Raw genomic sequence first — 26,560 nt, 5'->3', positions numbered from 1 at the left:
TTGCTAGGAATGCAGATTTCTGGGCCCTGAACCCAGAGCATTTGGTTCAGCAGGTCTGGGCAAGGCTCTGGACGCTACAGTTCGTATATGAACCCTAGATGGGCCATGGACCACCCTTTAGTAAATATGGCATCAGAGGGAAACTCTCCACATGGGTGGCAGAGAGCAGACAAGCCCACTGGGACCAGAATACCTACAGGAAAGTTGTGGTCACCTGGAGTGGGTGCCCGATTAACAAAGTGCGGGCAGGAGGTCCTTAATTGCTATGTGCCTCCACTCCTCTGGGCAAAGGAACCTCTCCTTCACAGAGCAAAGCATAAGTCACTGTCTTCTCAGGAGTCCCTCTCTCCTTCCCAATTACCGTGAGTCTTAATTGGACCAGTCTTTATAGTCCTTGTGGTTTTCTGGGTGGGGAGAGGCAAAGAGGGTAGAGTGTCTAGCAAGCCAGACAGAACAAATCAATCCCAGCCTGTCCACATGGCCGCCAGCTGGAGCACCATGAGGCCCTGACAGGGAGCTCTTTACCCAAACAACACGAACAGCAGCTGAGACATTCCAGTGGCTTCCCCCTTTGGTGCCCCCAAGGAAATGTCCCAACACTGAGAATCCCTCTGGCAAATCCCACAGCTCCAAAATTCAGGTCATCCACAGCCCCTGGACATTGGAAGACTGTCTGCAACTGTGTCAGATGGGCTGGGCTGGCCATAGAACACTCCTCAGATTAGGATACTCAGCATTAGCATCCTCTAGATGCACCTCCAAGACAGCCTGAAGGTTCCAGTTCCAAGATACCAACATGTAAGCACCGTCTCTTCCTCCCCCAAGAAACACTGTGGACCTCCAGGTATGGTCCCTGACCAAAGCACACTCAACTCCATGCATCTAGCACTAGATTACAATGAAAAAGTGGGAGAGCCAGAGCTGCAGGAGAAAGGGACCCTCTGTGCCTCACCTCTTACATATTGAAAATGACACAAACGTCCAGGTGTGTCACTAGTGTTCGCACAGCACCAAGTGTTCCCAATGCATTCACCCATGTTGGCATTTGAAGCCACCTAAAAAATCTTTAGTTGGCTCCTAAGAGTTCCCAGGAACAGAGGCCTCATTCCCTATTTCAGGTCAAGTCATTTCATGAGCAGCCCAACTTCCTCTTCCCACCATAGCATCTGGGAGATTCGGTCAGATACGTAACTGTTCGGGTGACTGGAGCTGCCCAGTGACAGAAGTTAACACTGCGGGGGGGAGGGGGGGGGCAGGCCGTACCCCAGTCAAGAGTTCAGCAAGGGCCCAGCCGGCACAGGAAGTGGGCTCTCCTACCCAGAGGCTTCCTCCTACAGATGGGGGACAGGACAGCGTCGCCCGGGCCATGGACTGTTCGGCTCAGGGAAGTGAAGGGGGGTGTAGTGAGAACAGGGCGCAGAGTCGGCAGCTTTAGGTTCTTATATAGGACTTCTCCCGCTTCCCTTCAATTTTATCAGACAAGCCTCACAGACAGACAGGAACTGGGAGGATGTAGTCAGCAGTCAGGTTTTGGGTAAAATTTTCCCCAACATGGATCCCACGTCTTCATCAGCCTCATCAGCCTTGTGTCCCTGCCACTTAGGCCCTACCTGGCATGTGGTAGCTACTGAAGAATCTGCTAAGTTGTCACTGGGGGATAATATTTCACATTTTCCTCCCAAATATTTCAGTCCTGACAGTTCTCTGCACCACCTTCTATGCATCTAGCACTAGATTAAAATGTTAGCAAGGACTTCAGATTAGAAATGTAAACCCACAGCCAGGCAGACCAGTGGCTAAGGTACTTTGGGTCAGAAGAAAATCGGGTGCTCCCTTCCAGGGAGGGGGCACCTGGGACGGCTATGCGGGGGGGCGGGGGGGACTGCCACAGACCACAGCTCCAACCCCTGCCTGACAAGAGGCAGTGGGTTCGCTACAGCAGCACCCAAAACCAACACCTCATACTCTTAGTATGTTAGAATTCCAGGTAATCTTTCTTCTCTTCCTTATACTTTGCTGCATTTTCCACAATAAGCATCACTTTCCATTCTAATAAGCTAAAAAAATTGGTTGTGTATTGCTGGTGGTACATTATGTCAGTCTATCTTATTTTTTTTTTAAGATTTTATATATTTAGGGATCCCTGGGTGGCACAGCAGTTTGGCGCCTGCCTTTGGCCCAGGGCGCGATCCTGGAGACCCGGGATCGAATCCCACATCGGGCTCCCGGTGCATGGAGCCTGCTTCTGCCTCTGCCTCTCTCTCTTTCTCTCTCTGTGACTATCATAAATAAATAAATAAAAATTTTAAAAAAAAAAAAGATTTTATATATTTATTCATGAGAGACAGAGACAGAGACAGAGACAAAGAGAGACATAGGCAGAGACACAGGCAGAAGGGGAAGCAGGCTCCATGCAGGGAGCCTGATGTGGGACTCGATCCCGGGTCTTTAGGATCAGACCCTGGGCCGGAGGTGGCGCTAAACCGCTGAGCCATCCGGGCCACCCTAAGTCAGTCTATCTTATGAAGGCAACCGAAGAATATGTAAAATGGTCATCTCCCTCGACCAATTCATTCAGATTCCCAGATACTAACCTAAAATGCAGGAAAGTGTCCGGATGAAAGTAATATATATATATATATATATATATATATATATATATAGTGGCATTACCTAGGATAGCCCCAAACTGGAAACCATGGAAATGTCCACCCCTGGGAGAATTAAGAGAATATTTGTCACCTCGCTGAGGAGTAAAGCAACGGGTAAAGCTCCCATGCTAGGCCCAGCCCCGGCGGGCAAGCCATTTCCTTCCAGGAGGGCCTCATCCCTGCTCTGGGCCAGAGTGCCTGGCTGAGACATGGAGCAAATCCAAAAGTGCTTCTGGAGGATATCCTTGGCCTCCACCACCTTCCTTCTGAAAAGGCAGATGGGCCAAACTCTCGTTTTCCTACCAAAACAGCAGCTTTGGTCCTCACGTGCCTAGTACCTAAAGCAAACAGTTCTCTTCTCTGTAAAGGTCTTGGAAAACCTCTAATAAACACAGGGCCCGGGAGTCCACACAGATGGCTCTCCAGCCCCAGACAAATAACTGCAAGGGAGGGTCTCCAGTGACAAGCATCTGCAAGGAGTGAGGTCTTGGCCTAGGCTGAACCTCTAGAAGCAGGTGGATGAGATTTCATTATTCAGCTTCTCACAGAAATGCCTTCATATAACTGTGATTTAACATCCTGTGTACTGGGGGTTGATTTAAGTACCAATATGCAGGGGCACCGCCTGGCTCAGGTAGAGCATGTGACTCTTGATCTCAGGGTTGTAAATTCAAGCCCCATGCTGGGTGTAGAAATGGCTTAAAAATTAAAATCTTGGGCAGCCCCAGTGGCTCAGCGGTTTAGCACTGTCCAGGGCGTGATCCTAGAGACCCAGAATCGAGTCCCACGTCAGGCTCCTTGCATGGAGCCTGCTTCTCCCTCTCTGCCTCTCTGTGTCTCTCATGAATAAATAAATAAAATATTTTTTTAAAAATTAAAATCTTAAAAAAGAAAAAGAAAAAAGAACCCATATGCAAAAAAGGTCTCTGCGTGTTCCATGAAACCGCTACTGACGGTATCATCCATCACACCACTCTCCTAAAATGGAAAAACCCTGGGGTTCAGTACTTACAGTGTCTCTCCCATGAACTGATATACTTCCTTTTTATTAGAAAACAAACGTATGATAATTCCAATTTCCCCTTTTCTTTGGCTACCAGGAAGCTCAGAACTAGGGTCAAGGCAAACTTACAAAAAAAACTAACCTCTTATAACACTGTTTTCTCAACTACTTCATCCACACCCTGACAAAGCTCAGAGCATGCAACTTTAAAACTTTGCTATACATGAGCCTTTTAATGTGTTCTCCTAAAAGCTTTTTGGAAAAAAGGAAAACAGTACAAATAAAAAAATATTCATGAAACAAAGTCTATACTTGGATCTCACTTTCTCCAGAGAAGGAACACAAAGGCTGTGCAACTATATATGAAAATTTAAAAAAAAACAAACTTTGATAAAATGCCATGTGGAGAAATAAAAAAGCAGAACTAAAACTATACATACTATGATTACCACTATCAAAATAATACATGTATGAGTATAAACATAAAAACAGGTTTCTAAACCTATAAATTGTGTGTTTAGGTCAAAGGGTTAAAATGATCGTATCCAACCCCCTCACCAAAGTTGTCTGTCTTCTCAAATGGAAACAGAAGCCCATGCAAGCGAAGTAAGCAGGCAAGCAGAAGCCAGACTTCCCTGGCCTTTCCAGTGTCACCCCCAAGGCTGCCACACTGGGGGGAGGGGACAGGCTCCCTAGGGACTGGAACCCAGTGCGGGGGGCAGGGGTTGGATTTCTTAGGGTCTTGAAGAAGACCTGGACCCATGGCCTTGGAGAGGGGCAGGAGCCATCAGCCATCACCCCTGACCTCCAAATGCCTAGGACTTGACTGGCAAACTAGTGCCCCCTCAGCCTTCCCACTCAAATGTCACCCTCATCCATATCCAGAAACTCCCCTCAGGCCTGACTGACGGACATTCACAACCGGCCTGCACACCTCCTTCCACCACCACCCTGCGCCCACACACCTGCAACCACATCCTCCATGTCCATCCAGCCCAGGGGACTGCAAGCCCAAGGCCAGCACAGCTGTACTTGGTGCCCAGGCGACATGAGCCAAGCAGCCAGCAGACGGGACAGGTCAGCCCCTGCTGAGGGCCAAGGTTTGGGCGACTGGACTAGAGGCTTCCTCCTGCCTCCTCTGAAGTCAGCCCCCCCCCCCCAGGGCCGCCAGCCAAGCTCTTTGCCTGGCCCACCTCCTCACCTTTTGCCACCATCCCCCTTTACCTGGCTCACCCAGACATACTCCAGATTGGACTTTTAGCTCACTCTATCACTTCCTCCAGCCTCTACTGTGTCCATCTTTCCTCCAGTGACAACAGCCTACATCGGGGCAGGAAGCCTCAGGGGTCTGAGGAGCAACCAGGCCCTGGAGAGCAAGAGGGAGGCTGACTCATCACCTCGCAGGTGGAGTGAGCTCATTCCTATCCAGGGCATCCTCAGAACCAGAAACTCACAGCAGAGGTGGTTCCCATGGCAACGGGCCAGCACCTCCTCCACAGAGGCTTCCCTGGCGTGTACCCACCGCCTGTGCCAGGGGTCACTTACCCCCCCTCAACCCTGACAACAGAGTGAGCGGGGGCCTTGGGGACCAGGCGAGGCAGAGCTTCTCCCTCCACACCCCCACCAGCCTCAACCAGTCTACCCGAACGCACTTGAGACCAGGAAACACATGACCCCACAGTTCATTCCTTCTCTGGAAAGTTTGATGATTAGATATTCTGAGCTAGACTCCATCTCCCACACAACTCCCACCAGTACTACTTCTCTCCCTCGGGCCTCGCAATGTGGCCTGGAGCCTTCTCGACACAGTCAGGTTCCCTCCACTACTCCTCACACGCTCCCACCCTCCCCACCAGACTGTGTGGTTCCCCAACCGTCCCCTCAATGCGCAGTGTCCAGCGCAGGCAGCCGAGCACTGAGCAGGCCTCAGGACACGCCCAGAGCCCACTGCTGCCCTGAAGACGGCCGAGCTGGTCCCTCTGCTGACTCACCCAGGGCGCTGTCACCCACCCCCAGGTCTCTTTCTCTTCAGCTGCTCCCAGCCCACGCCTTCTCACGCATCCCGTACCCCACCCTTCCCAGAGCTTGATACTCACTGTTCATGCCTCTGGTCACACTCTTTGCCTGGCCCACCTCCTCACCGTTAGCCACCATCCCCCTTTGCCTGACTCACCCAGACATACTCCAGATTTGATTTTTAGCTCACTTTATCACTTCCTCCAGGAACTCCTCCAAGGTGGGTTGAGGCCTTCCTAGGGCTCCCTTCACTGTACGGCATGTGACATCTTTGACCGTGACAAAGAAATGCCTGTTCATGGGACTGTCACCCACTGGCCTCTCAAGCACCTGACCCTGATCTGCAAAAAGCAGTACTTATTATTTGTTAAATCTCGGTGGTGAGCACATGGGTCTTTGTTGTGCTATTCTCCATACTTTTTCTTAGATTTAAAATGTCCTTAAAAAGAGACCCCCTGAGTGGCTCAGTGGTTGAGCATCTGCCATTGGCTCAGGGCGTGATTCCAAGGTCCTGGGACCGTGTCCCGCATCAGGCTCCCTGCAGGGAGCCTGCTTCTCTCCCTCTGCCTATGTCTCTGCCTCTATCTCTGATGAATAAATAAATAAAATATTTTTTAAAAGTGTCATTAAAAAAGATGAAATGACCTGACCTCCCCTTCCCCCCCCAGTAAATGTGAACTGAGTGGACAGACTATTGTTGGCTGCGGTGCCTCTGGCCCCATATGTCTAATCACCTCAAATATCTGGCTGGACTCATCCTTTGGAAACTTTCCTCCCACCCTGGGGCTGGAGTGGTGCCATGTGGCCAGTTACCAAGTCATTCAAACCTTCTGGAGCACTGCACCATGCCTGGCACAGTGGTGACATGGCCACACAAGGGTGAGTTTGCATTAGAACTATAATATCATGCCATCTCTGGAGGCTTGTCCTTTTTACACGTGAGAAGAGCAGTTCACATGGGTGCACTAATCTCACTGTAAACTAGCCCAGATAGCTAAATATGACAGGGAGGCTTCACTGCTAAGGGTTGAGGCTGGGTAATGGGTACACTGGGATTCATTATGCTATTCTCTCCTCCTGTACTTGAATTTTCCATAATGAGGTTTTTCTTTTTTAACTTATTCATGCAACGAACATTCCCTAAGTGCCTACCACATGCCAGGCATGGTGGATAAAGAGAGAAATAAGAACCTCCTCCTCTACCAGCTATGAATTGAAACCCTTTTTTCCCTTTTTTTTTTTTTAAAGATTTTATTTAGTTATTCATGAGAAGCACACAGAGAGAGGCAGAGACATAGGCTGAGGGAGAAGCAGGCTCCCTGCAGGGAGCCCAGTGCAGAACTCGATCCCAGGACCTAGGATCATGACCTAAGCCAAAGGCAGACGCTCAACCTCTGAGCCACCCAGGGATCCCCATGAGTTGAAAACCTGATTAAATTCTAAATTATCTGCTATCTTACCTCGCCCAGAAAATTAAACACCTGATGGCACTTGTGACATGAAGACAATACCGATTTCCCCAAAGGGAAGAAGAGCTAATGAGGGGCTTTGGACACGGTGTCTCCTGGGCTTATCTCCCCAGCCTTGCCTCCTCCACCTATCCTTGGGGTCTCCCTCTGTACAGGGGTGACCCCCCATTTAGTAAGTGGCTGCAGGACACTAAGGGTGGGCCTCAGGGCTGCTGCCCATCTCACAAGCCCACAGGAAGCCAGGACAGGATACCTGCAGAAGCCAGCTTTCCCTCAAAGGGCAGGACCCAAACACCCGTCATCCTATCATTACAACTTGTCCTAAAGCTTCTCAGTAACAGGTGCTAGGCCAGCTTGGGAGATTGAAATAAAGGCCACATGGAGGTCCCTGATTTTAAGGAAATCATGGTCCTATTGACTGGAAATCCTTGGATTCGAATCCTAGCTCTGCCACTTACTAGCTGCAGGACTTTGGTTGAATTACTAAACCTGGGCAGCCCCAGTGGCGCAGCGGTTTAGCGCCGCCTGCAGCCTGGGGTGTGATCCTGGAGACCCAGGATCGAGTCCCACGTCGGGCTCCTTGCATGGAGCCTGCTTCTCCCTCTGCCTGCGTCTCTGCCTCTCTCTCTGAATAAATAAATAAATAAATCTTTAAAAAAAAAAAAAGGAATTACTAAACCTCTCTGGGCCTCAGTTTTCCCATGTGTAAAATGAGGATACTAGTGCCCACCTGACAGGGCTGTTGTGCAGATTTCATAGGTCAGGGCTTAGATGTAAAAAAGCTAAGAACAGTGCCAGGTACACAGCATTCAAAGAGTTAATTCATATGACTCCTGCATTAGTGTTATTCACCAGGCTCCCACGGCCTATGAACAGGTCTAGATGACGACGTAGCTTGAGATGCAAAGAAAAAAAAAATCACAGAGTCAAGGCCAGACTCAAGAGACAGGCTCAGACTGGCTCTCGCTGTCCTTGCACCATGATGTTCACCCGCCTGAGCTCTTCTGAGCGATGTCCCAGCCCCAGTCTAATGGGTAAGTGGTGCCTGCGAACCTGGGAATGCTCTCCATCTGGCCTCTTCTCTCCAAGGAAGCCAGCAATGCCTCTTCTCCCCAACCTGCCCTCACCCAGGACCCCGTAGCCAGGCTGAGCAGTGGTTCCTTGTTTGAGGTTTGGGCTTTTGTCTTCTTGAGGCAGCTGCCAATTTCTGTTCGCTCCGGGCACTGCAGCCCCCAAGGACCCAGGCGTGAATCTGTATGCAGCATGCGAGCCTCAGTGTGCTATTTGACTTCTCGGGGTTTTGACCCCCTTACCTGTAAAAAGAGCTAATGCCTCCTCCCTTGTTGTGGGGATAATGGGAGAGCGTGATATGAACCAGCCACACAGGGCCTATACCCACCATGACTGTGTCAGCAGATGGAGCCTGAAGCACTTCCAGAGACACAGGGCCCCCCCAACCCTGACATGGCCAGGAAGGTGCCACACTCTGAAGTAGCCAGTAAAGGCATGGCCAGCACCCCTATGCTCCCCGGAAGGCCTGACAGTCTGCCTCTCCCCAGAGGCAAGGCCCAGGCCAGCCTCCTCCAAGAACAGCCTTGGGGATGACCAGTGCCTGGGGTGCCGCACACCGCAAGAGGGAAACAGAAAAGACATGGGGAGGAAAGAAGAGGCCCAAGAGAAGCCGCCATCTTGCCCTGAGCTGACATGCCCTACAGTGTCAGGGACCAGAACCCCAGCAGCTTTCACAACGGAGCACCCCCCATGTTATAGGTGAGAAGCAGGTGTGTCTTGTCCAGCATCACACAGCAGTTATAGGCAGCTCTAAAAACAGACCACTTCCAGGTTCCGCAGGAATGTGTAAGAATGTCTGTGTCAGAAGAAAGGCATTTGGGACCCAAGGAGGGTGGAGACCCAGTTCCATCTCTCATGAGGGGCTCCCGGTCTCCAGTCAGGGCAGTGGTGAGGATCACGGGCTCTGATCTGGGAGCCTGGGGTTCAAAGGCCAGAATACCACTCACAAGACGAGCTATGTGGGTTGGGGCGAATTATTTAATCTCACTGAAGCTCAAATTCTTGTGTAAAGTGGAGATGAAAATGGAATAGTATCTACACTGCACAGTGTGGTTATGAGGATTCATGGATATAAAGCACATCACAGACTTAGCGCAGGGCTGGGCACGTGGTAATAAGTGTTCACTGTTAGTGTCAGGACTGTGACCACTAGCACCACCGGCACCACCCGCCTTGACCCTCTGGCTCATCTCTCACATCCCTCCTCAACTGCAATCTCAGGAGCCGGTCCCAGGGACATCTGAGTACAATGACAGCCATACAAGGACCCACCTGTCCTTCACCACCTCCAACGTGGCAAAGCACAGCTGCCGTCATGTGTGAAATGCACCTGAACCTGACCACCCACACACCAGCCGGAACCCCAGCAGCTCCATCCATCTGCCTTCAGAGCACAGAGGCTCAGGCTGCCTGTCCGTCCACAGGTGTTCTGGAGCCCACCCGCAAGGATGACCTCAGAAGACGGTTTATATGTGCTTGAATAAACACTCCTTCCCTAAACCAGCCCCGCCAGGAATGAACCCATGGCAGAGCATCCTTGGACAAGTCAGATCACCATTATGGACCTCAGTCTCTTCATCTAAGGGGGGAGGACCAGCTGACAGTATCGTTCCCTTTGGGCTCTGGCATTACAAGGGAAAGGAGGGCTAGAGCAGCGCTCTGGAAATAAACAATGTGAAGGACAAGGCTGCCTATTGACACCAGTCCCTTGGGCAGATTCCAGGCTGAAATCCTTGCTCCCTGGCTCAGGCTGGAGTTTCTCCTACCTCGCACCAGCCCTGTGACGCAGCTAAGCCTACACAAAGGACCGATTATGAATGGTCCACCTTGCAGTGGGGCAGAGATGCTCTCCTCACCCCCGGACCACACCCAGGCTAGATAGAAGGCAGAGCTAAGGGACCCTTCACCAATCCCAAATAAGGCTCCCTTACCCTCCACAGGCACCTGGCTTCCCAAGAGGCCACACCCCAAGCAGGCATTTGCAGAATAAGAGTGCAGAGAGGGCCCAAGATGCAGAGCACAGCTGGATCCATAAGGAAAACTCACTCACCTGGCCCCACCCACACACTCCCTAGAGGGTGGGAACAAATTCCTGAAAGCTGAGGACACAGAAGACTTCTAAAGATAAGAGTTTTGTGTTAGCAAAATAGCTAGTCTCAGGGCCAGGCTGGTAAGCCCAGGAAATCAACTTCAAGATCACCTCTAGAAGTGCTTGGCTCTACTGAGCAACCCCCACCAAGAGGACAGAAAAGGGGCACCTGGGTGGCTCAGTGGTTGAGTTTCTGCCGTTGGCTCAGGTCGTGATCCCGGGGTCCTGGGATAGAGTCCCGCGTCAGGCTCCCCACGGGGAGCCTGCTTCTCCCTCTGCCTATGTCTCTGCCTCTCTCTGTGTCTCTCATGAATAAATTTTTTAAATCTTAAAAAAAAAAAAAAAAAAAGAGGACAGAAACACAGAATGCTGGCACTGACCCAGACCTTAGAGATCATCTCCATGTGATAATCCAGGTAAGGCGTTCACAACACAGCACTCCTACCGTCCTATAACCCAGCCTCTGTCCCGCACCCCAGTGTTACTTACAGGCAAGGATCAGGCATGGCTTGTCCAGCATCACGCTGCAGCCACAGGCAGCTCTAAGAGCAAACCGCAGGTCCCCTGTGGCCCTGCTACATAATGCACGACTGTTCTCCTTGTTCCAAGGGGAAAGAACAGGGTCCCCCCAAGCACTGCCAAGCTCTCTGAACTGACAGTTCAAAGAGGATGGTTTTTCCACACCCACTCCTCTCCTAAATGCCACCCCCCAGGGTCCCAACAGAAAGGGAGGCAGGGGGGAGCAAGGTCCTGCTGGACCCCACATGCTGGTGAGCTGGAGGGCCTTAAGTTTCTGTCCGGTTCCACACCCCAAGGCCGCTGTGGCTAAAGACAACAGGCTGCTGCCATCCACCACTTGAGAGAGAACCCTCAGGGCTGGGGCCAGAAGGAGGTTTTACTTCCTCTGAGGCCCCCAAACCCACACGAGAGGACCAGAAACTCCCTAGGATTTTTCTGAAGTAGGGGGCCTAGCCAAATGCAACAGGAGCCAGGAGCAGAGAGACGTGTCAGTATGGCCAGTACCTCGGGAGAGGGATCTGAAGGGGGCCGCTGGCCAAAAGAGAACACACAGCTGGTCTGCCTAACAGAAGCTGGAGGGGGGCGGCAGGGCGGGGGCAGGGGCCGTGCACGGGCTCCAGGCCACCCTGCAATCAGACGCCCTGAGTGGGGCATGTAGCAGGGCCTGAGGTCATCCTAGGCTCAGACCCCATCTCAAGCATTAAGGCCGGCTTCCCTGACCACTGGCCTCCTCCAGAGTCCGGGACACACCTCTGAGGCTGGGGAGCCAGCCTGGGCTCTGCTCTGGGACCTGGAATCAGCCCCATCACTGCTGTGGCCCTTGGTGACTTGGACTGGAGCCACCTAACACCTCAGCATCTGTCAGACATCTCCTGCTGGACTGTGGCCACCACACTCCCTCCAAAGGCACCCAGCGTCACCGTTCGGCACATCTAGTATTTGGTGGGCACCTACGTCGTGCTAACAGGAGACCCCTGAGGAGCCACCCTGCTCAGGGTACAGGAGCACAGTTCTGTCCCCAGGCCTGCCACCCAAATTGAGAAAGAACACAGCTTTCCCTTATTTGGGAGGGGGAGGAGGAGGCACTAGGTTGTAAAAATCGTCAGTCACCATCTACGTCAAGACTTCTACAGTAGGTGGCAAAAGCAGCCCCAGTTCTTCATCCCTGCCTGTGTCTACCTCCCTTGCTAGTAGCTTTGAGGTGTCTGTTCACTCTTTAAAAATGCAAATTCTCAGGCCCCACCCCAGACCGATACAAACCCTGAAGATGGAGGCCAGCATCTGTATTTTAACAAGCCTTCTGGGTGATTCGGATGCCCAGTCACGTTTGAGAACCACCCTTCTAGGCCTCAAGGCTCTGGGATGAGGTGACATGAGTGTGTCTGGATCACAGTAGCAGAGCCTCCAGGAGCCCCAGATAAAAAATCTCTACCAGAGGGGCTCCCGAGACCCCCAGCTCCACCTCCAATCATCCAAGGAGCCCCAAGTCATTCACAGATCAGTGACATCCCCTGAGAACCCTCCAAATGTCCTCAGAGCCAAGAGTTTCACAACAATGCCCGAAGCGAGGGTGATGAGGACTGCCAAGAGGCTGCCAACATGCCTGTCCTTTCCAGCTCCCTCCTGCCCATCCTCTACCCAGGCGCTAAGTGAGCAAGGCAAGCGCTGAGTGGCCGAGAGCCAGCAGAGAAGGAAGAAAAGGCCAGAGCCGGGAAACCAGGCAGGGGCAGGGAGACATAACTGGAATCCCACCGGCTGCCCCTGGGGCCCAGCCAAGAAGGGCTCAGCTGTGGCTCCCCACCTCGGCCTCTTCCAAAACTCTCTGTGCAGAGAACGACTAACTTCCAAATGTTGCAGGATGCCACTGTGAGACATAAAATGCAAACTCATTTAGAAGCATTCCCAAATTCACAGTAGCTTTCTGTCATTACATATTTGCTTCATCAAGAAGCAATAAAAGCATAACTGCTACCCTGGGAGGAGAAAAACTGGCAAGGCAGCAAGTCCCTAAGAAGCTGACTCTCGGAGGCCCGGAAAAAGAGGGCAGCAGGCAAGGGTGTAGGTGCACCTCCGCCCCCCACCCAGGAAATGTGAGCCAGGTACCAAAAAACACGTGGCAACAAAGAAAAGAAGAAACTGAGGCTGGCTGCTCCTGTCCTCCCTCCTCAAATACCAGGGAGTCTTTGAACCCAGTGCAGTGGGGGTGAGGGATGGGGGCACAGGGCCACAGGTGCAATACACAGAGCAACCCGCAGAGGCAGGAAACCCAGCTTCTGGTCCCCCTGCCACCTGTAAGAGCGACCCAGACAAGTTCCTCAAGTCCCCCAGCCCCTCCAGGCCTCAGCCAGGGTCTCATCCATGAACGGCAGCCAGTCCAACCGCCACAGCTCCAGGGCACAGGAAAGGACAGGGTGCGTGCAGGGTGCTATGTTGGGTGTGACACCATTTAACATACAACTACACAGGCAGGGACTGTATGAACACAGGCTGAGGACAGAAAGCACCAAACCAAAAGCCAGTTACTCCCAGGAAGGAAGGGAACAGCACGGGGCAGAGCAAGCCAGCACCCACCTCTGCCTGTAACACACGTGGTCTTTGTGCACTGGCCTCCAGAGCAGAAAACCCTAGAAATACCAGCTGGGACCGCCTGAGCCTCTGCAGGCCTTTCTAAATTTCTTTCCCCGCAGCTAAGTCATCTCATAAGGGTGATGTAAAGGCTAAATGAATTCATAGCTGGGAACCCCTTGACAGTGCCTAGCCCACAGCACCCTACAGGGTCAGCACACACTGCAGGAGGGGCAGGAGATGGGGCAGATGCTCAGCTCCATAGTCCCAGATACCTTCCCTGGGCCGGGGCCTTGCTGGGCCTTCTGAGCCAGCAGCTCCCCTGGAAAGGGAATCAGGGGCAGGTCCCCGAGCCTGGCACCCCTGTGCCCCACTGTGACCTTACTGCTTGTGCCAAGCAGCTCCATTACAAGGGCTCCAGACAGGCCCACTGAACTGAGACCCTGGTGCAGCATTCCTTCATTTTTTTCCCCTTAGGTTTGTTACCTACAATGAACCTCTAAATTAACTACTGTTTAACTTAACACAAACAAACAAAAAGATTGGCTTTCACTGAGACTTAAGTTTGGGGAAACATCTAAATTAAAAAGAGGCCTCAGGGTTTCACACATGCAAAGATACCTCCAGACGGTCCCAGCCAGGATCCAGGATAAAGGGCAGGAAACCAGGGGTCTGGCCCCGCTTCCCCTGCTCCGGAAAGCAGGATTCGTGAGCCGCCTCCTCCATCTCCCGGCTCCCAGAGCCAAGTCTGGAAAAGCACTTTGGGTTCCTGGAAAGAAAGGCCTTTCCGAAATATCGGGAACACCACTGGAGAGTGCCATTATATATTATCTGGAGGATGTCTGCGGTGTTTGAAAGGGAGCCACTCCTCTGCCGAAGTCGAGGCAGTGGCCAAAATCAACACAGGGGCTCCTGAAAGCCAGAGAGACACACACGCACGAGTGCCTGCACTCACACGTGTGCACAGCCTGCACACCCGCACTCGCTCACAGCCCAGGCCAGACACAAAGGTCAAGACTGCGGGTACCTCCGCAAAAGCTGCTGCCTCCCTTGCAGAGCCCACGCTGGGGGGCGGCAAGGATCTTCTCCCCTGGTGTCGGACTTGGAAGAATGAAAAGCCCCACTTCTCTCCATCCCCAAGCCATAGGCTGGGACGGTGCACATCCCCACAGTGGACACAAGGAGAGACGGTGGGGTGGGACTGTAACAGGCCCCCGCCTGCCCACGCACAGGGCTTGCGGCCTGGCCTCCGAGCCGGAAAGCCAAGTTCCATTAGGAGACCTGCCCAAAGGAGGCCACCCACCTCGACGTCCCCACCCCTCCTGTCGTTTCACCTCCAGACGATTTGAAAATAGATCTCAAGACCCCTCCATTCTATTCCCACCCGTTTATAATCAGCTTTGCAGATGGCTTTTAAAAAATAAATCTTCGGGCTCATAAAAAATGCTCGCCTGCAAGCCCCGGCCTGGCCTCAAATCGCAGGCCCGTGTCTGTGCTCTGAACGGGCCCAAGGTACCAACCACCACGAAACAGGAAAAACAAGGCAGAGAGGAGGCAGCTCAAAAGCTCCCTTCCCCCACCCACTGCTTTTCCGCCTCAGCTGAACTACTTGGGGCCTCTGATTTTGAGGCCAAAGGTTCAACACTGGGGGGCAGGAAGGGCACCATCCTACCCCCGAGGCCTGTCCTCTGGCCTGGCCCGCAGCGCTGAAAAGCTAGAACTGCTTGTTCCAACCTAAGCCCCCAACGATCCCTCAACAACTTTTTTAACAATCTCAAAGCTTAAACAGGAACCTCAGGCATTGTGTTTCATTGGAAACCAAAATAAAAAGGGAGCCTCAGCTACCTGGTTCAAAGCCTGCTCAGTTCCCCTGGTGACCAAACAAAGGGAAAGATGAGCAAGGGAAGCCGGAGGGAACCAGAGCAGGAGAGAAGGGACAGGGCTGAGTCTTAAAGTTGGGACTCCAGTTCCCAAAAGCTGGGCTCTGTGACTCGGGGGGGCCCTGCAGCTTCCGGGGGACCTGAGTCTATCCTGTCAGTTACTCCTATTGAATAGTGTGGAGAAATACAAGTAGAACACTCTCCTACCTTTTCAACCTGGGGAGTAACTTCAGATAGGCCCTGCTCCCCTGGCTTCGCCTATCAGACCCTCCAGGCAAAGACCTGAACTCAAAACCAACTCCGCCCCATCCAGGTTGAGAGGCCCTGGTAAAGTCACTTAACTTTTTCTGAGTCTTACCTGCCCTGTCTATAAAAAAGGGGTAAGCCCTCACAAGTTTGCTCATCATGATTAATGAAGACAAAACCACATGTGAAAGCATCAAAAATCGTAAATCATGGGGCACCTGGCTCAGTCAGTAGAACATGCAACTCTTAATCTTGGGATCATGAGATTGAGCCCCACATTGGGAATAGAGTTACTTAAAAGAACAGAAACCAGAAACATGAGTCCTGGAACGCCTGGGTGGCTCAGTTGGTTAAGTATCAGAGTCTTGGTTTTGGCTCAAATCATGATCTCAGGGTTGTGAGATCAAGCCCTGCATTGGGCTCCATGCTCAGCAGGAAGTCGGCTTGCAATTCTCTCTCCCTCTCTTTGCCCCTCCCACTCATGTTCTCTCTCTCAAATAAATCAATCAATCTTAAAAAAATGAATTCTATAATAAGTACTTGATTATAAGTCATCTTTAGTTGTTCCTTATGATTTTATTTACGTAAGCCTTGTCTTTCAAAATATAAACTAAGAATAGCAGAAGGTTCGGGCACTGAGGAGGGCACTTGATGGGATGAGCACTGGGTATTATACGATATGTTGGCAAATTGAATTTAAATAAAATATTTTTTAAAAAAGGAACAGCAAAAGGTTTGTACTTCTTAAGAGTTGAGTTCAGAGGTCGATCTGCCTGGGCTCATTCATAACCTGGCCTACTAGCTGGTTGATCTTGGGCAAGATACTTATCCTCTCTGAGCCTCAGGTTCCTTGTCTGTAACAAGGAAAATAACAGTACCTTCCTCATAGACTTGACAGATTTAGATAATGCAAACCATACAATCATGAGATAGTGAACGATCAGTCGTTTTACTTATTTGGGGAACCAAGACGATCTTAATAAATAGTGGCTGGCTGGCATAAAGCAGAAAACACTCCTTTCCAGCCTTCCCTCTCTCATCCTCTCTTCCGTCCCCAGGAGGTTGACAATGTTTACATCACCTCCCAGATCTTGGGCTTGGGAAATGCTTTAAACCAAAAGGTTCCCCCTAAGGACCAAGGGCACCAGCACCTTCCTCCCCTTCTCGCTTTGCAGCTGTTGACCACCTTACTTTCCATCTCCCAGCTTGGGGTTTTCATCTGTCAAGAGGAATCATCCCATGTCCCTTCCAAGACTGTCATGGATGCTAAACGAGGCCACCGACAGAACATGCCTAACAGGCAAGCCATGTACAAGAGGGGTTTCTCGGTGACCCCCACCCCCCAGGCCAGGAGAGGACCACACCACCTCTCAATAAAGAACAGACCCCAGCCCCAAAGTAGCCCATTACAGCCAAGGACCAAGCAGTCAGTTTCCAGGGTAACAGCATCCTCTGCATCTACTCCCAATTTCCATCCCCGGCTGCTTTTCATTCTCTTCCCGCCTCTGTAGTGGGCTAAGTCACCTCTTCCCACTATTGCTAGGCAACCCTGAGAGCAGTGCAGCTGCCTCCTGGGGGAGGACCCTGAGCCCCCTCCCCTACCCAGGGCTCAGGCCCTGGGGAAAGCTGCCCCAGGTGGACACTTCCACCCCCACCCCATTAATTAAGGCTGGGGCTGCAAAGGTGGGAAGCATGCCAGACCAACAGGGTTTAGAGGTGCATATGCAGGCGGACTTGGCCTTGGGAAAATGAGGAGAGCCACCCCCTGCTTCCCCACCCCAGCCTTCTTTCTACTTGCCTGTGCTCATCTGTGATCTATTCTTAAGCAGTTTCCAAGCACAGGGTAACATCATCAAGCTTTTGATGAAAGGCACCCCTCTTGATTATCTTCCTCTTCTGTGGCTCTCCCACTCACTCACCATGAACCTGGATCCCTGATCTTCAACAGCAAGCAAGAGAGAACAGGTAAACACCAGTGAGGAAGAGGAGCAAGGAGGCAGAGCACCAGAAACTCCTGTGAGGTTGCTTAGCTCCGAAGGTGGGAGGACAGGCAATTGTCATTTTCTTCTCTGCATCGCTTAGCATGTTCTCAGGTTTTTTAAATTAAGATAGAATTATACCATAAAAGTCATCCATTTGAGGTTTTGGTACATTTATATATATATAATATATATTATACATAATATATATTTACATATATTAGACTGTCTTTACATATATTTCATGTATACATATTTTGAGCAAGTTTTAGTATATTTAGTATCTAATTTTCAGTGCATTCACAAGGTTGTGCCATCATCACCACTATCTATCTAACTCCGGAATGTTTTAATCCCTGGGTTTTTGTTTCATAGATGTTTGTCTCCAGTGAAATGGTCCTAGATAACACAAGTACTTTTCTTTCTTTTTAAGGTTTTATTTATTTATTCATGAGAGACACAGAGAGAGAGGCAGAGACGCAGGCTCCCCAGGGGGAGCCTGATGCAGGACTCGATCCCAGGACCCCGGGATCACGACCTGAGCCGAAGGCAGACGCTCAATCACTGAGCCACCCAGGTGTCCCAAGCACTTCTTTCATAAGCAGCAAAGTGGCGAGGAGGCAAACACTGGATCCACGCTGCCTGGCTGCAGATCCAGGTTCACCTCTTACTGGCTGTATGATCTTGGAAGTTAGGCAGCTGCTCTGAGCCAGCTACCTCATCTGTAAAATGGGAATAAAGCGCCCACCTCATGGGATCAGATGTGTTAATGTAACAGAGAGTCCCCGACACAGTGCCTGACACTTAGCCTGTGCTCAGAAGGGTGAACCACTATGAATGTGATGAGAAAAAGAATTGTTTTTTAAGTACAGTTCTGCTCCCGGCTTGGCTCTGGGAAGATGACTGTGCCCAGGCTGTTGGGGACTGCCATTATTTTTGCTTATTTGTCTGGAAGGGCTGAATGGGGCACACAAAAGCAGCAAGTTGGTGTCATGACAGTTGCCCATGTGGCTTTGGGGCCTATGCATCACCATACCAGACTCGAGGTACCCAGCGTGTTGAGAATCGCCAGATAGTCCCCAGCTCCAGGACATGGGAGCAAGGGCTACGGCAGGCAAGGCAGAGAAGAGAGCACCTGACCAGCCCTCTCTGTAAAAATTTATCCCCTACCCACTGAGAAGGAAGGTTTCTGGGAACTTGAACTTAATGCCTAGACTGGGACCCAGGGAGAAACCTTGAGGTCTTAAGAGGAAGTAGGAATGCCTGGCTGGCTCAATCAATGGAGCATGTGAGTCCTGAACTCAGAGTTGTGAGTTCAAGCCACATGTTGGGTATAGAGATTACTAAAAAATTAAATCTAATTAAAATAAAATAAAATAAAAAAAGAGGAAGGTGGGCTTCCAGGATGGCTCTAAGCCCTGATTTGCTGGGTCTCCTGTGCCCACCACTCCCAAAGCCCCTTGCCTCCAATAGGGCCAGGTTGGGCAATTCATGCTGACTTAGCAGGACACTAGTGCCCCAACAATGAGGCAGAACCTTGGGCCTGAATCAGGAGTCCGGCAGGCTGACCCCATGTGGCCAGAACAGAGGTTTCCTCTGCCCGTGGCCCCCGAGCCATGACCTCCTGCGAAACTGCAGATTACACGGTCCAAACCAGCTGGTGGGTTCTGGGACCTCTCCGGTGAGCCCAGCTCCCCAGGCCCTTGCAGAGATGTGTGCCCACTGAGCATACTCACAGGGGAAAAGCTTTTAATCAGCAATAATTGCGCCTGAGATAAACCTCAGTGGCTACGATACTGCCACTGCGCAAAACTCTCATGGGGGAAAAGCAGGGCTGGTGGGGAAGGTGCCTGAGACCACGGCTGGTTGGCTGCATACCCTGTCCTAGGAAAAGCTCGTGTGGGTTACAGGTGAGGGCAGTTCAGGCGGGGTTCACTGGTGGGGATGGTCCCAACAACACCTGCACAGGTGTGGGGCTCAAAAGCCCCACCTGTGAGCTGTACACACAGCCTGGCCTCTCAGAAAGGTGAGAGGTCAGCTCTGGGAGAAGGGCAATGAGCAAGAACAATGGGAGGGGGTGTCCCCGGCCAGCAGTAGCTTACACTTTGTTGCCCTCCAGTCTGTCCTTCCACACTTCTCCTTGCTCCCTCCTGTCCTGCCCTCCCTTATAACACACACACACACCGCCTTCCCAGCAGAATCTTCAAATCCTGCCTATCCTCCAAGATGCAGCTCAAATGCCATCAGCTCCTCCCCTTCTCCACCCTTGCAGGCAGCAGTGCTGGCTCCTGCCCTACAGCAGCCAACACCACACCTCTGGCCATTTTTGGCACTGCCTCGTGTGACTTTTCTATCTTCCTGGTTCCCCCCCCCCCCACCTAAACCATGATTTGCAAGACCCTAGGTGGGTGGAGCATCTAGGGTACAATGCTCACTGATGGGCTCCACCGGGAGAAATTGTTGAAGTTCTTACACTAAGAAGGGACTAGAAAGTAGAGGACAGAGAAACACTCTTCCCTTGAGACACACAGTAGCAGATCTCATGTCTCAGGCTTGGGCTGCCCCACCCTGGTTCCAGAACCACAGGAGGCACCAGGTCTTGTGCGACAAGTCCTCAAGCCAGGCTTACAGTTTGTGGCCACAGGCCAGGTGCCCAGCCCCAGGCCTTCTTGGAGAAGGAAAAGAGAGTCCCAAATCCCAGCCACAAACAACAAACTACAGGATGCCCATTTGGTTTGACCTCCTCACCCTTAGCCCTGCCTGTAAGAGAGGCCCAGGGGTCCAGGCCTCCCCCCACCCACACCCCCAACTCAACTGAGCACAGCCTTAGCAGACCCTCCTCAAGAAGCCAGCTACAGGAAATGACTTTCCTCCTTTTCCTTTTGAAAAGGCTGGTGACCACCGACCCTGCAGGAGCCTGCGAGCCTATCACTTCAACAAGCCCATCTCCAGTGACCAAAAGCCCCTCGAGAGCTCATCATGCCTCAAAACTGGACAACTGGGTGTTCAGTGAACTCCAGGCCTTCCTTTGCATCTGTGCTAGAGCAGCCTAGATGGCAGCCAGAGGCAGCCCTGCAGCCCTGACGCTCCAAGGGCCCTGTCCACCTCTCCTTCAGGTTTTGTTGATCATTTTGCCAAACCATGGGGCACGTGTCCTCAGAGCACCCGCATGAGACAGGTTTGGAAGAGGAAGCAGCTGTGACCAGGCCTAGAGCAAGGCAGGGCTGGCAGGTCACCAGGAGGCGTGGGCAGAGCCCAAAGAATACCCTCAGCTACTTGACAGTGGGACCTGAAGACATTCCCGGATGTATCCCCTTGAAGAAATCCGTACTTTGAGGTCATTTTAGCTGTACCATAACCAAGTGACAAAGCTTTTGAGCACTTCACATTCATCTCTTCATGCAGGATACCCAGGAGGTAGGTAAAGGGTAGACAAGGGATTCGACACCATTCTGCAGTGAGGGGGCTGAGCCATCAAAAGTCAAGTGACACAGAACGAGCCAGAGTTTACTTCAGGGTCCAAGATCAAGGAGAACACAACTCCGTATCCTCCTAGCCAACGAGGAGTTGGCTCCCTCTAAGACGTGTTTATATACTCCACCTTATCTCCAAGAACATGGGGAAAGGCCACAGAAATCCTGGCACCTCAAAAGAGTTAACATTTATTTATTGAGCCCTCAGTGTCAGGTGCTATGCTAAATTCCCTACACACATTACTTGGTTTAAACCTTCACTCAACTATTATCAGGCAGGAATGATTAATTTCCTCATTTCCCCATTGGCATCATCAGGCACAGAGCAAGTAAGTGACTCACTGAAGATCACGTAAGAAGTCGGTGGAGAGGTGAAGATTTGAACGCCATGTGCCCAGAGCACATCTATCTGCAGAGGCTGGAGCCAGGATACAGCCCCAGGATGGGTGGTTTGTCTGGAATGTAAAGCATTCCATCCCTATCCCCACCACCCATCCCGGAGTTGGGAGCCATGAATGATGTTATTTATCCAATTATTCAGCGTTACTTCTTGACCACCTACAACAGGCCTTGCCCTGTGCTAGCCACCAGGCATTCAGCAGAGAACAGAAGAGGCTGGGCCCTGCACCCACGGCCACGGGCATGAGGTGAAGCAGGCAGAAGCACAGAACAGTGAAAGGTAGGAGGGCCGGAACCAGAGTCCATTCTCTCCTCCTGCACGTTTTACTTCCACAAGGCATCGCTCTGGTTTTTGCAGCCCTAACCTTCATGGCAGGTGGATGTCCTGGTCCTCCCCCAGTAAACCCCTCCGTGGCAGGTCTCCGCCACCCCTCCACCCCCCGCCACTGCCCCCCCCCCACCGGTGGCCTTGGCCAGCTCCTGCAATGGTCCTGCATCCAGCAGGGAGTATAAACAAGGTGACCCATCTTCCTGTGACCTGGCATGATGTGGGTGCAGACTCAGGACCTGAGCCTATTTACAACCACCTTTATTCACCTGCCGGGTGAATGCCGATTTCAATACCATCAGCTCAACAAATATTGACTAAGGTCTTCTATGAAAAAAAAAAAAACAAAAACAAAACCATTGGGGCTGGCATCTGTGGGATCTGTTAAACCTGAGCCTCCACGATTCAAGTAAGAAGAGAGAATAGAATTTAATAGCTGAAAACTACCATTCTCCAAATCTTCATCAACCCAGCAGGTGGGGGTATTAGCCCCTTTTTCTAAAGAAGGAATTGGAAGCTGAGAAGTTACAGAAACTTGCCCCAGGTCGCAAGCCTGAAATTGTAGAGTCAGGGTGCTACTCAGAGTCCCTGCTCTCCCCAGCCCACTTGGGCCCCAGCGGGCACACACACGAGGGTGTGCAGGAGACGCACATGACGGAATAAACGGAGGGCTATCGTCATCCTGAGGAGATGGGTGTTCAGAACTGCTCCCTTCGAAAAGGCAGCACTGGAGCTCAGCCTGAGGCAAGTCCGGAAGATTGTGAAGGCCCGCAAACTCCCTAAGCCACCGCATTCTGGGTTGGAGTCCAGCCCCATGAACTCAGCATGACAGCATCCCTTGAAGAAGGGACAAGCCACAGCCAAACGCTGCAGGTTCTTGAGTCATGCCTCCGGTCCACACAGACGTCGACCTGCGTCTACAGAGGCCTAACCAGTCGCCAAGGAAGTACTTCCTACCACATCATTTCACCCGCTGCCTGGAAGAGCCCCGCGGGATGGGCAGGGCAGGGCAGGAATGCAGCCGGGAACCGAGGAGGAAACAGCGGAAGCACCTGTCTGCAGCACTCAGCCCTCTAGCCTCAGCGCTTGGGACTGGGCCTGCCAGCGTAGGTGCTCGGAAAGCATTTGTCGAATGATCTAATAAAAGCTCAGAGAAATGAAACGACTTGCCCGAAGTCTCTCAAACTGTTGTGACTGCACTACAGCTAAAAACAGGGCCCTCTGCCTCCCTCCGGAGGCCTTCGTATCCCACCGCACAGTGTCCTCCCACCCAGCCACGGACACTCACCCTCCTGCCTCCATCCGAAATGGCCAGCCTCCTCTGTCCACTCGTCTGCTCTGATCCCCCTCATCCCTCACCTCCCATGGTCAGCAGGGAAGCTGTCAAAAGCAACAAGTTGGGGCGCCTGGGTGGCACAGTCGGTTAAGCATCCAACTCGAGGTTTTGGCTCAGGTGGTGATCTCAGCGTCACGAGATCAAGCCCTGGTTCAGGCTCCGCGCTCAGCATGGAGTCTGCCTGGGATTCTCTCCCCCTCGCCCTCTGTCCCTCCCACTTGTGCTTGCGCGCTCTCACTCTGTCTCTCAAATAAATCAGTTAAAAAAAAAAAAAAAAGGGCATCAAGTAACTTTAGGTCTGATCCCCACCACCACCACGTAATTCCACTTCCTTATCTCCCCACCACCCCACTGAGAACTAGGTGAAATTTTCTTTCAGACGCTATGGTCCATGCAAGGTAACAGAATTAACAGCAGGAAAAAAAAAAAAAAACTTAGATTTTCACAGTCAGGCCCAGAGCTTGTGCCACGCCCCCACCTCCTCCATCAAGCCCTGCCAAAGCAGACTTTGGCTCCCCTTGGTCCAGAGATCCATGAAGGCTCTGGATGCCAAGCCCAACTTTCCTGCCTTCCTCACCTCCCAGGGACAAGTGAGGGAAAGTTTCCTGCCCCTAATATGGCTGCATTCCAGCCTCCCCCTACCCCACCCATGCACCATTTGGGATTCGGGGCTGGTTACTTCCCCCTCTGCCCCTCATTTCCTCCACATCAGGTGTGCCAGGCTCACATTAGCCAATGCCAGCTCTTGCAACTGTTGAGTTTGCTCCTTAGATAACCAGATCTCGCAGATGACCCTGTTCCCGCCTGGCTATGCAGAGGCCTGGAACACACCCACCACCACTCTGCAGAGTTTTATGCATCTATGTGTGTATACACAGAGAAAGAGGCAATATAATTTTTCTCCCCAACTATATTTAATGTATTCATTCATTCATTTGATAATATGGAATACTATGAGCAAGTCCAGTGACCAACACTGGGGAGACAAGAGTTTCTGCCCTTCCAGGAACTTTATCCCCCAGTCCTGTTCACTCCTGCCCCAAGTAGGCATACAGTAGGTGCTCCATAAACAGGGATGTCTCCTCTCTTCCCCATGGAAGATCCCAAGACATTCACCGCCCTAATCCCACCCCCTCCTATCCAATTTAAAATCTCGTCTGAAGAAGGCCTCACCCTGAAATTTTAAAAAGGCGACCCTGCCTTGCCCACACGAGAAATCTCCAAATTACCCACTCCATTCTCAGCTCCACCAACAGCCCAATTGTCCCAGGAAATAAGCCTGGTGAGTGAGGGACTGTCACAGCCTCTCCCCCAGCATCCCCCCCCCATAGGGAGGAGGGGGGCAACAGGAAGAGGAGGAGGGATGTTTAAGCAACTGCCACACTGCAAGTCAGCTCCCCTCCTGCCATTGCCCTATAGGGCCTGGGTCTCAGGTCCCCCCCGCTTTGAGGAAGCCCTTTGTGCGTGTGTTTTAAATTACCTCTGCTTGTCTGATGAAGTGAGTAAAAGGGCGCCGGTTCAGGGCTTAGGATTCCTGAGTGAGCTAATACAGGATGCCTTTGGCTGGAAAAAAAACTTCAGTCGGCTCCCTAAACTCCCCCCCTTTTAAGTTTAAAAAAGGGAATGAATGTTACCATTTTTGGACATGAGCGTTCTCCCTCAAGCCCAGCCCTAACCGCACTATCCAAAGGGACGCGCCATCCTGCCCCCCCCATTCCCAGATCAGCCGGGGGGGGGGGGGGGGGGGAATGAAATGAGGAGGGACCGGATGGGAGCGGACAGCGGAGGAGCGGGGGGGGGGGGGGGGGGGAGAGGAGGGTGTGCAGGGTACGTGGCCGCCTGGGGCAAGAGCTCACAGCGCAGGCAGGAAGCAGAGGCAGGGTTGGGGCGCCCTCCCCTCCTCCCCCACTGGAGTGGTTTCTGACCTCTTCCTGCCACCGGCCACTGTGCCCGGGTCCCACCGCCAGCTCCGAGCGCAGCCCCCGTGACGGGGTGCGCACCCTGCACACCGCGTCTGGGACGCCTGCGGACGGACGGCGGCCAGGCAGGGATTCCCCAACGACCGACCCCAAATAACCCAGTGAACAACCTCTTGTCCTGGAGCCCTGCAACTCAGATCAAGTTGCCCCCAAATCGCCTTCTCCCAGGAATAAGCGGGTGCCGGGGAGGCAGGACGCAGATGCAAGCCCGCAGCTGAGTTAAGCAATAAAACGGTTTGCCGTCCTGACCCCGCCCCCACAGGGCCGGCTGGGGACCGGCTGGGGACCGGCTGATGCCCCTGGTTTCGCGGCCCCTGCCGCACTCCAGCAGGTCCACCTCCAGGCAGACCCGGAGGCGGCGGCCCGTCCCCGTGGCGCCGCGCCGCCCTCCGGCCCCCGGCCCCCGGCCCCCGGGCTGGGGCTGGAAGGTGCAGGTCGCGTGCAGCCTGCCCCCGCAGGTACCGAGCCCGGGGCGGCCCAGGAAGCGCGCTGCCACCGCACGCCACACGGAGAGGCGGCCAGGGGGCGGGGAAGGGAAGGGAAAATCGATCCCGAGCGAGCAGCCGCCTCGCCGGCGGCTCAGCCCCAGCCTCCCCAGCACCGCCCCACCCCCGGCCCACGCGGGGACCGCGCGGCTGCAGCCGGGTGGCCGGAGTCGCGGACCCCAGGGCGACCTGCCCGCGGCCGCCCCACCTCCCCGCGCTCGCGCTCGGCGTTCGCGGGCTCCGGGAACGGGGATCGCCCCCTTCCGCCCGCGCCTGTAACCCAACACCCCACCTCGCGGCGGCCGCGCAGCCCCCGCCCCCGCCCGTGCGCGCGGGGAGCCCGTTCGGAGCCCGGAGCCCGGAGCCCGGAGCCGGGAGCGAGGCGGGCGGCGCTGGTCGGGCCTGGGGGCTGCGGCGGGCCGGGGGCGGGGGGGGGGGGCGCTGCTGACCTTTCTCTGCTGCTTCTCCCAGGCCGGGTCCAGGAGCAGGTCCCGATCCCAGTCCTCTTCGGGCTGCATGTAGTCGTTGGTTTGCTGGGAATCATAATGGTCCATGACGGTGCGCGCGTGCTACGAGCTGGATTTCTTCCTCCACCTTCTCTCCGGGCGGCGGCGGCGGCGGCGGCGGCGGCGTGGGAGGGGGTCGGGCCGGGCCGCGCGGGCTGGGCTGGGCTGGGCTGGGCCGGGCTGGGCCGGGCTGGGCTGGGCTGCGCGGGCGTGGCCGGCCTGCTCCCGGGCGCCGGTTCCGCCGCGGCGCTGCTCGCGGAGCTGCTGGCGGCGGCCGGAGCTCGCGGACTGCCTGCCCGGGACTGAGCTCCACGCGCAGTGAGCGCGGCGGACACCCTCGCGCTGCGGGAGCCGGGGCGGGCGGGGGCGGGGGGGCGGGGGGAGCCTCCCGAGGCTCTCCATTGGCCAGGCCGAGTTGCCCAAACTTCCCCCCACCGCCTTTCATTGGGAATTCCTGGCATCCGTCATGCGGGCCGCGGCGCATATAGGTGGACCGGGCGGCCCCCTCCCCGCGGCGCTCGCCCCCGCCCACTCCCGGGTTCCCACTCCCCCGCCGCTCATGTGAC

General features: G+C 53.4%; 1 protein-coding gene and 1 pseudogene across 3 annotated transcripts in view; both read right to left on the bottom strand.

The window, feature by feature from the left end:
• ACTN1 (actinin alpha 1) overlaps nucleotides 1-26,306 on the bottom strand; it is a 96,509-nt gene extending 70,203 nt beyond the window's left edge. For 2 of the 3 annotated variants that reach the window (XM_055303618.1, XM_055303620.1), the window contains exon 1: nucleotides 25,938-26,306. In XM_055303618.1, coding sequence (XP_055159593.1) covers nucleotides 25,938-26,042 — 105 coding nt within the window. In that variant the 5' untranslated portion in view covers nucleotides 26,043-26,306. The remainder of the gene's footprint in view (nucleotides 1-25,937) is intronic. The other variant, XM_055303619.1, reaches the window with a different exon arrangement.
• Nucleotides 19,173-19,302, bottom strand: LOC129496509 (U4 spliceosomal RNA; annotated as a pseudogene).
• Nucleotides 26,307-26,560: the final 254 nt, after the last annotated feature.

The sequence above is a fragment of the Nyctereutes procyonoides genome, unplaced genomic scaffold (genome assembly GCF_905146905.1).
Source record: "Nyctereutes procyonoides isolate TBG_1078 unplaced genomic scaffold, NYPRO_anot_genome, whole genome shotgun sequence".
NCBI lineage: Eukaryota > Metazoa > Chordata > Mammalia > Carnivora > Canidae > Nyctereutes > Nyctereutes procyonoides.
The sequence above is the reverse complement of the archived record's forward strand: the minus strand, read 5'-3'. Positions and strand labels throughout refer to the sequence as shown.